Source organism: Diuraphis noxia, unplaced genomic scaffold (assembly GCF_037042655.1).
Source record: "Diuraphis noxia isolate RWA-SAM2 unplaced genomic scaffold, SU_Dnox_SAM2 contig0001, whole genome shotgun sequence".
Taxonomy (NCBI): domain Eukaryota; kingdom Metazoa; phylum Arthropoda; class Insecta; order Hemiptera; family Aphididae; genus Diuraphis; species Diuraphis noxia.
The window spans coordinates 105,380,033-105,390,000 of record NW_028301711.1 but is presented as its reverse complement, the minus strand read 5'-3'; the positions used below and the strand labels follow the sequence as shown (position 1 = coordinate 105,390,000).

Sequence of the window (9,968 nt, the reverse complement as noted above, 5' to 3'; positions counted from 1 at the left end):
CTCCGGCGAGTTTTATGCGCGGGCGCCCGGACGCCAGTCACGCCTCTCGCCCGCCGGCGGCTCTCTTTCTGAGATCGATCGTTGGGTCTCGAGTCCCGTGTCGGCGACCGCCGGTATCTTACCTCCGGACAAGTTTCTCCCCTTCTACTAATACCTCAGATTCGGTCATGTGCTCTAAGCTGCACGGCCAGTCCGCACCGGTCGCTTGCACCGCAGCTATGAGTTGTTCTCTTTCTCGGTCAGCAAGTGGGCATTCAAACAGCAGATGCTCGGCGGTTCCTGCCGGGAACCCGCAACGGCAAGCTGCATCGCCAGTAAGGTTGAAACGGTGGAGTGAATGATTGAAGTCCCCGTGCCCCGACATTAGCTGAGACGTGAAGTGGTCTGGGATACACCACCCACGGTCCAGCCGCGTCCGGACGTCCGGGAACCACCTCTCAGTCCACCTTCCCTTACTAGAGGCGACCCACTGTTGCTGCCAAAGGAGGATGGTTTCAGCGGTATATCTTTCCTCCCTATTCGCTGCCTCGAGGGCCGTCATCGCGCCTCGCCTCACCGCGGCCCCGTCCCTTTCAATTCTAGCCAGTTTCTTTAGCTCGAGGTCCAGCGGGGGCACTCCCGCTAGGACCTGCAACGCCACCGTGGACGTCGTCTTATAGGCCCCCGTTATCGCTAACAACGGTTGTCTCTGTGCCATATTTGCCCTCGCTCTCCTGTGTCCCGAAGCCATGCACTTCTCCGCCCAAATCGATGCCGCGTACCCCATCTGAGGTACGAACACCGATTTGTAGATCCGTAGTGCCACGTTGCTCTTAAGTCCCCATCGGGTCTTGGCGACTCCATGCAGTCTGCTGAACAGGCTTTTCGTCGCTTCCGCCTTCTCCGCTAGGTGAAGGCTGAAGTCCTGTTTTTGGTCAAATGTGACCCCAAGGTATTTCGCCTTGGCGGTCGATCTTATCTTTACTCCGCCCAGTCGGAGTTCCAGCGGCTTCGAGAGCGAGTTTTTAAGCCATAGCGTTTGAAACTTGGCCGCGGAAAAGGTGAGTTTTCGCTGCTCCGCCCATTGCGACGCTCTCTCGAGTAACGCATTTGTTCTGCTAGTGACTTCCGGTCGGTGTTTACCGGAGACTAGAATCGCGATGTCGTCTGCATACGCGACAATTTCTGTTCCCTCAGGCAGTTCCTGCGTTAGCAACGGATTCATCGCGTATCGCCACAAGTCCGGGCCGTAGCTCGATCCTTGCGGCGTGCCCTTAGTTAGGGTCCTCGTTATGTCGACGCCGCCGATCCTCATACCAGCCCGACGGCCGTCGAGATAACTCTTTGTCAGTTCGATGAGCCCGCTGCTGCAGCCTGCCTGTTGCATATCGAGTATGAGCTGGGGCCACCAGAGGCAGTCGAACGCGCCCGATATGTCCAGGAATACGGCATGCATGTATTTCTCTGTCCTGTTTTCGGTCCAGCTGAGTCGTGATTGATCGCGTCGATCGTGGAGAGGCCTTTCGTGAACCCGAATTGTCTTTTCGACATGCGGGGATCCGTATCTTTGCGGATTCTCTCTACTATAATGTGCTCAAGCGCTTTCGAGATCACCGGCAGCAAGCTAATAGGTCGGTACGACTTCGGCTCCGCCGGGTCCTTACCCGGGGCTTTCCTGAACACTACTAGACGTGCAATCTTCCACGATTTCGGGAATCGCTTCGTCCTAAGACAACAATTGAAGGCCCATGTTATGTCCTTGCCTATCACTGGCCACGCCTGTCTCAGTATTTTCGCCGTTATGCCGTCCAAGCCTGGTGCCTTGTTCGGAGCCATTCTCCAGATGGCTCCCTTGACCTCCTCCACATCGCAAGGGTCAATCGGTCCCGACTCTACTTGTTCCGGTCGAAATGTTCCCAGGCCGACCCCCGCTCTTTCCCGGGTTTCTTTTTGTTCCAGGTTCTCGCCTACTTCCGTATCACCTGGAACTAAGGCATCCATGAGTGCATCGCCTGTCTCCTTAAGAGTTAACGTGTACGATCCGTCCAGCTTACGGATCGAGGCCGGAAGGTCTTCCGAAGGCTTAGTCCCTCCGGTTTTCAGCCATTTGAAGACGGGTCCCCACGGGTCGCTATCTCCCGCGTCCGTGACGAATTTTCGCCAAGCGCTTCTTCTCGCTCTGAAGCAATGCCTCTTGAACGTGCGCTTACGTCCCATGTAGACAGTACGGATAGCCCGTCTTCTAAACGCAGTTTTTGCATTCCTAAGCTTGACCTTCCAGCGGCCGAGTGCACTCAATTCGCTATCCAGCGCTTCGTTCCACCACGGGGGAGGTCTCCGTCTGGCCTGGGTCCTCTTGGTCATTTTGACCTCACAGGCCATTTCCAGCACTTCGGCGAGTGCTGCCGTGCAAGTTTCAACGTCTGGCGACTCGAGACTTCGCGATTTCGCGTCTCTGCATTCCCTCAGGAACTTCCGGAACTCAGTCCAGTTCGTTTTGGTGCAATTATATTTCCTTGCCGTATCCTGGGTCTCGACGCGCACGTCTGCCCTCGTTATTATATTAAAGCTGATCAGCGCGTGATCGCTCGACGTAAGGTCGTGAGTGGCCGACCAGTCCGCCACCCTGACGTTGTTACGCGTCAGCGTCACGTCCAGGCAGGCCGACCCCCTGTTCCTAAACGTCGGAGGGTGCCCCGCCTTGTTATGCACTGAGAGGTCCTTCCGACCAATCAAGTCCACGACCATGTCTCCGCGGGCGTCCGAGACCGTGTCGTGCCACACCGATGACCGTGCATTTACGTCCGCGCAGATCAATACGGCACCATTGACTTTACCTAGAATGTCGTCTAGCTCGTCAACGTATGTCTGGGTCGGCTCACTGTGCTGAAAGTAAGCGGAGACCAACGTCAAGGTAACGTCTCCATAGCTCAGCACGGCCACGGCAAAGTGGCTGGAATCAAATTGTCTAAGAGTCAGGAGTCCTACGGCAGGGTTCGCGACGACGATCGCAGCCATGGGCGTGCGACCGGTCGCTATCACCCTAAAGGGGCGCCTATCCAGTAGGTAGACCCCTCTGCCGTCGGTCGCTGGCTCTTGTATCAGGCAGACAAGGTAATAAGGACAGTGTGCATGTTGTATTATCACTGTCCCAATGATATAATAATGTACCGCTCCCGCAATTATAACACACGCGCCGCGGCGCGTAGATGATGGGCGTGGTTACGGCCAGCCGCGACGGCGGCGATACGGAATACAACGCCATCTCTTGAGCGTTGTATGTTTTTCACTTTTACCACGACGGCCTCTTAATATCAAATATTACAAAATATCACATTCGGTGATAATACCACGATTTAAGATATCTTAAACCGTGATAATACTAAGCAGTGATAGAGACGGTATATAATTTGAGGTTATGTTCGTTAATAGTAGCTGATGTACCTATAATAAAATAATAATAATAATGTGAACCACAGATATATAAAAATACTAGATAGCCAACTTTACTTCGATATTATTATTTTCTCCAGTAAAATGGCCGCCATCCTTATCTAAGAGGTGAATGTTTATGTTTTATGTTATTGATGATAAGCAATTGAAGAACAGTGTTATAAAATATACTGTTATAGGTACTTATAATTATAATATTATAATGTTTAAACTTAATAATGTTTAAAAACAATTATTATTTTATAAAGATTTTGAGTGGAGTTAAGTTTTTATATATGGTTTATGCAAGAAAAATTGTTATCAATTATCTTGCCTATGTTCTTGAAGATAGGTAAAGCTTTAAATATGAAGGTATATACTTAAAAAATATTAATAACAACTGTACTTACTGTAAGTCACAACTTATATTTATAAAATAAAAAACAGTATGCTTAATATGTAATATTTGCTCGTATATAATTACAAAATAATAACATAATACAAGTATTTTATTATTATTATTATTATTAAGATTCATCAAGTTGTTTATGCGTTTGAGATGCTAAATAGTTATAAATAGCTCGCGATTAACATATTGTTCTATGTAATTACATGCCAATGCAATACCTAAAAAAATATAATATTAAAATATAAAATTATTTTTACTAATAATAAAAGGTTCCAAATTTTAGCTCCAACCAAATAGTTCCAGATAAATATAATTCGGAAAAAAATTTTTCTTAAGTCCCAACAAAATTTAAAATATTATATAGCCCTCCAAGGGTGCGTTCGAAAACTCAACTCTAGTTAACTCTATAAAAAAATAATTACCCAACGTCGTTCGGGAATGCAGAGTTAACTCCCCACTACCGTTCGGTAACGCCGAGTTGTTGGACTCCGGGTTAACTCTTTGACCCCGAAAAAATAGGTAGGTTGTTTTAACTCCACTGATAATGATTATTATCTATGCAGATAACAAAAACAATTTTCCCGCTAAATACGAAATACCGCTCCGGTTAGTCAAGTACTTAAGTCGACTTAAGCTAGACAGCCTAGACACTGCGCAAACACTTTTAAGTTTTAACTACTGTGTCTGTGTTATAGGTATTCGACTTATAATTAGTACTATTGTCTATTACAATTTTCATTCTTAGTTCTTACATTCTTAACATGATCATCACAGTTGAATTCAAAGGACAAGAGCATCAAGTCTTTGTAGCTGATGAAATGTATACTTTTTTACAAAACGGTAACTATAGAATATAGTATTATTTAATGTACTAGGTATATGACATGCAAATATAATTATTGTGTTTTGAAGATTATGTATTTTTTATGTAATATGGGAAATAATAGTAAATTGATCATAAGATTAGATTAATTCACAAAGATTTAATATACAAAATTGTTATTTTTCTATATTAGATGCAGAACAGTTAAACAAATATATTTAACATATACTGAAAAACAATATGTCGAAACCGACTGACACAACATTGGAAATATAATATGATGAACACATAGGTAATAATAGATTAATCATAATAATATATTCAGTGTCATGTTAACAAATGTAATGTTTTAGTGAGACCATTTTTAAAAACGTATCCTTAGTACAAACATTTTAATAACTGAAAAACTACTAGTTCAAATTATTAATTTAATAAGTACCTACTTACCAAATAGAATTTAAAAATTATATTTTTAGGTAATTCTGTCCTCTTATATTTTCGTTAAAAACTGCAGGCAATCGTTCCTAGAAAAACAACCTTAAATATTTTGGCATCAAAGGCAACTTATCCCAGCCCTTTAACAAGACACTGCATATATTTTATAATCATAAAAAAACCAATTATATAATAATATATCAAAATCATAAATTACTGAAAATATTGATATTGGGAAAATTATTGTAGAGCCTATGGCTGATGACTTTGAAGAAGATAATAACAAAAATCCAGAGGCTTTGATAAACACAGGTAAATTATTATTATTTATTTATTTGGTAATAATATAACAACATACAACAAATCAATATTACATTAAAAGTAACAATTAACATCTCCCCAATAAGAATAGCTTGTGGTTGGAGGATGGTAAGTTTTAATCTAGAGCATAAATAATTAAACTTAATTAAACTTTATTTAAATTATTAATTATTGTGGAATGAGCTTCCTCATTTACAATTTTTCACCTTTTTTGAACATCACTTCAAACACTATTGATCATACTATTAAAATAGTTAATTCTTGCATTTTATATTAGTAATTGCAGCAAATTCCTATATTTGTTGTAGAACAATGCAAAGTTACAATCAAAAGAATGTTTATTTTTGATTGTATGAAGTTCTTCTCTACCTACATCTAATTGGTACTAAACCTCTCTTGTGGTCTAGTTTTTAATTTATGATTATTACTTATAAGTTAAAATGTATTATTTTATTAAACATATAATATTAACATTGGTTATAATGCATGCTTGAGATTTGAGACCTGGAAAGTGACCAACTTCACATTAAAACGATTGATATAATGTTTAAATTTAAATGTATGGTTTATTAATTACAATAACATTGTCTTGTAATTTTTAGACAGTTCTACTACTGAAATACCAGAAGACAACACATCATCTAATCCAAGTATGTTTGATTAGTAATTTAATCATTCAACACATAATTAGTATTAAAATAAAATAAAACTAATGTCATTATTTATTTATTATTAAGACCCTATCTAATTTGTGTCTGCAGATACAGATCGATGGCCAAAAGATCATGTTCTGGTGCTCATAGATGCATTTGAAAAAAACAAAAATATGTTTTCTTCTACAACTGTTAGGAAAGAAAAGGTATGGCAAGTTATTGCAAAACATTTAAAAAATACCAGTATTAATAAGACAGCTATCCAATGTGAAAACAAATGGAAAAACCTAAGAAAATTATACCTCAAAAAACAAAGAAATAAAAAAGCAACTAGTTCTGGTCAATGTGCGTTTTATTTTGAGTTTGAAGAAGAATTTGATCGCATTTATAAAGAAGAACCTTCATTTACTCCAGTAGCTTTAGCGGGAAATCTTATTCAAGAAGAATCGGCTACGAATTTTAATGTTGATGATAATCAGACTGAGTACACACCTCCATCAAAAAAGACAAAGCCAGACTCATTAAACAATATGTATTTGTTTATGGAAAAAAAAGAAGAAAGCCGTGAAAAAAGACATAGAGAATCAATGGAGCTGCAAACAAAATCATTGAAACTTCAACAGGATGCTGTAGATGCATATACAAATACAATGGATCAGTTCCTAACCATTTACAAAAATAATTCCACCAAATAATATATTTAAAGTTATGTGTTATAAATGTTCATACTATTACAGACTATAGTATACAATTATTAGTCATGTTCCTACCCATTCCTACTAATACATAAGACAGTGTAAAAAAATAGTATAAAACTATTAAAAATATATTCAACGTTTATTAAGTTTTTGTTAATTTTATAATAAATAACTATTATAATTTTTTTGTTAACACATTTACACATGGTACAACATTTTTTTTTTACTAATGTAACAAGGTATGTTATTAAGTTTTTGTTAATTTTATAATAAATAACTATTATTATTTTTTTGTTAACACATGGTACAACGTGTTTTTTTACTAATGTAACAAGGTATGTTATTAAGTTTTTGTTAATTTTATAATAAATAACTATTATTATTTTTTTGTTAACACATGGTACAACGTGTTTTTTTACTAATGTAACAAGGTATGTTATTAAGTTTTTGTTAATTTTATAATAAATAACTATTATTATTTTTTTGTTAACACATGGTACAACGTGTTTTTTTTACTAATGTCACAAGGTATGTTATTACATATATTATTTTAAAATGTTATTGTTAAGTGCGTTTCATTTTGAATTTGATAAAATTTACCAATATGAACCCTCTATTAGTTCAGTGACATTAGCCGGAAATCTTATTGTAGAAAAAATTGCTACAATTTGTGACAATGATGATACCAAAGTCATGCCTAAAGTAAAAAAAAGAAAGACAGACTACATAAATAATATGAATTTGTTTATTGTTATTGATGTGTAATATTTTATCCATAATTGCCAAAGTTGAAATAACAAATAAAAATAAATAAATAAATATATTAAGTTAAAGAAACCATAATTTGATCTCTTTTCATAAAGCCGGACTGGGTATTTTCTATGTAAGAAGTTAATTGCTCAGCAGTAATATTATCATCACCAATATTAGGTTGTTGTTCGGAAATCAAATTGTTCATCCATTGGTTATCATCAAACTGCAAACAAATATTATGCAGGACACAACAAGCAATTATAGTTTGTGGAATCAGTTCTATTTTTTTCATATCTAAATACTTCAAGCGTCTAAAACGGCCTATATAATTGAAAATGTAAGTGTTTATTATAATGTTATTTTTAATTTGTAATTTATAATGAATAAAAAAAAAGTGAAATACCTTTTAACAGTGCAAATCATCTTTCAATGGACTGCCTAGCACGTGACAATGAAACATTAACAAACTTTTGTTGTTCAGAAAGGGTACCTCTATCAATGTATGGTGGAATGCACCATTCGAGTATTGGATATGCCTTATCTGCAGCAATGAAATATTGACCTGGAACATATCTAATTAAAATACCATTATTTATATAATATATTATGTAAGTAAAATGATGTACATTTAATTAATGAGTAAATGATTAATGTAATTAATATATTCACCTATTTTTGTTTTTCAAGATTCGTTCATAAATTAAAGAGTTTAGTGAATATTCTTCTATCACCTACAGATCCAGGATAACCAGCAAATGCATCAATAAATCTCAATTTATCATCACATACACCTTGTAATGTGATTGCATGAAAACATTTTCTAGTAAGATAGGAATTTGCTGATTTCTTAGGCGCAGGTATTGGAATATACGATCCATCAATAACACCTATTATATTATTTAAACCGGTCTTTGTCATCTTAGCAAAATTAAGTTGAATTTGATTCATTTGTTCAATTTCGGGCCAATTAATAATTGTAGGGGATAATCTATGCAAAACAGTAGTTACACGAACAAAACTATCATGCAGAAAACTTTTACCAACATCAAATCTGTCAGAAACTGATCTAAAAATTAAATACAAATTTTATTTTATTAATCACGTAAAAATATGGAGGATATTGTCATCATATCAAAAAATAAATAGATACAGGAGTAAATAATACTATGACATCTTTTAGTAGGATAAACAGTCTAATTGTATTAGGTATTTAATTCTTTACACAAAACGAAAACTATCTGGTGTAGCCAATAACCAAATAACTGACAATAGTTGTAACCTCTCATCTGAACCTTTGCGTCCTTCTACACAAGTTTTCTTTAGAAGGGGAGCACAAATTTGTAAACATCTTTCAAATGAGGTTGGTGACAACCTAAAATGTTGTTGAAATTGTTTATGTGTGAAATTTGGTATTGTCTGAGAGATAAAACCTTGCACTCTAAAAGGTTTTACTCTATTGCCCCGTAAACGATTAATAAATTCATAATCGAATTCATCATCTGAACTATCAATGTCAATCTATAAACAAATTGTAAAATAAACTACTAATTAACAAAATTGTATTACAAATGTATGTAATTATAAATGTTTATCTTACAAGAACAAATTTTCTTTTTAACTCATTGTTCAATGCTTTCCCCATTGAATCTATCATCATAAACAGTTTTGTACTCTCGTGGCTCATCTTGCAATACCTAATTGAATGTTATGTATAACTGGTAGACAAACAATAGGACAGGTAGTAATTAATTAGTTTAGTTGTTTAGTATAATTAATGTTTCCGACTCCAAAGGTTATATTTAAATTTAAATTGATTTTCTTATTTTTAAATATATTATAAATTGATATGATATAGCTTATCATTTATCAGTACGTAAAGATTGATAACAATATATCGTTCGGTTATTCGGAGTAATATGGTTTAGAGTACAGCTGATAAACTCTACTCTACTCTAACTCTACTCTAACTAAACGTATTCTACTTTGACTATTCATATTCAAACACACCCCAAAATAGTATCTTATCACTTACCATATCAGTTAAATTTGTAAACAGTCACCTCTTAGATAACGATTTGCGGCCATTTTGTTGGAGACATTATTTTATACGTACACTAGCTGCTGTCGGAAACTCGCTGTCCTGAAACTCGGGGGATAGGTGAGACTCGCTGAAGTGGGCGGTGGAGGCTAGTGACGACAATGTCGTCGTAGTTTTACATATAAAAATTGTTCCTGTTTAAAAACAAAAATTTGAGGAGGTGATAAGGATTTCTGATAATGCTTGGCGAACTCGTTACGAAGGCGGGAATGTTTGAATTTCGAGTTTGAGTGTCTAGATATATTCTCACATCACCTATGGCCTATGCAAATCGGCCATTGAATAATACGGCCTCCCGTCGCATGTCCGATGCTTTTTCGTATGTAAAAAATCGTCAATTTGAAATCAATGTTTCAGTGTCTAGCAA

The 9,968-nt window shown here is 36.9% G+C and overlaps 1 protein-coding gene across 1 annotated transcript; it reads right to left on the bottom strand.

Annotated features, from left to right (window-relative positions):
- Positions 1–8,196: 8,196 nt before the first annotated feature.
- On the bottom strand, positions 8,197–9,187 carry LOC149063089 (uncharacterized). Its single transcript, XM_089215507.1, has 3 exons — positions 9,101–9,187; positions 8,726–9,021; positions 8,197–8,569 (listed from the first exon to the last, which is right to left on the bottom strand). The coding sequence occupies exons 1-3, from the start codon at positions 9,185–9,187 to the stop codon at positions 8,197–8,199; spliced, it is 756 nt and encodes a 251-aa protein (XP_089071633.1).
- Positions 9,188–9,968: the final 781 nt, after the last annotated feature.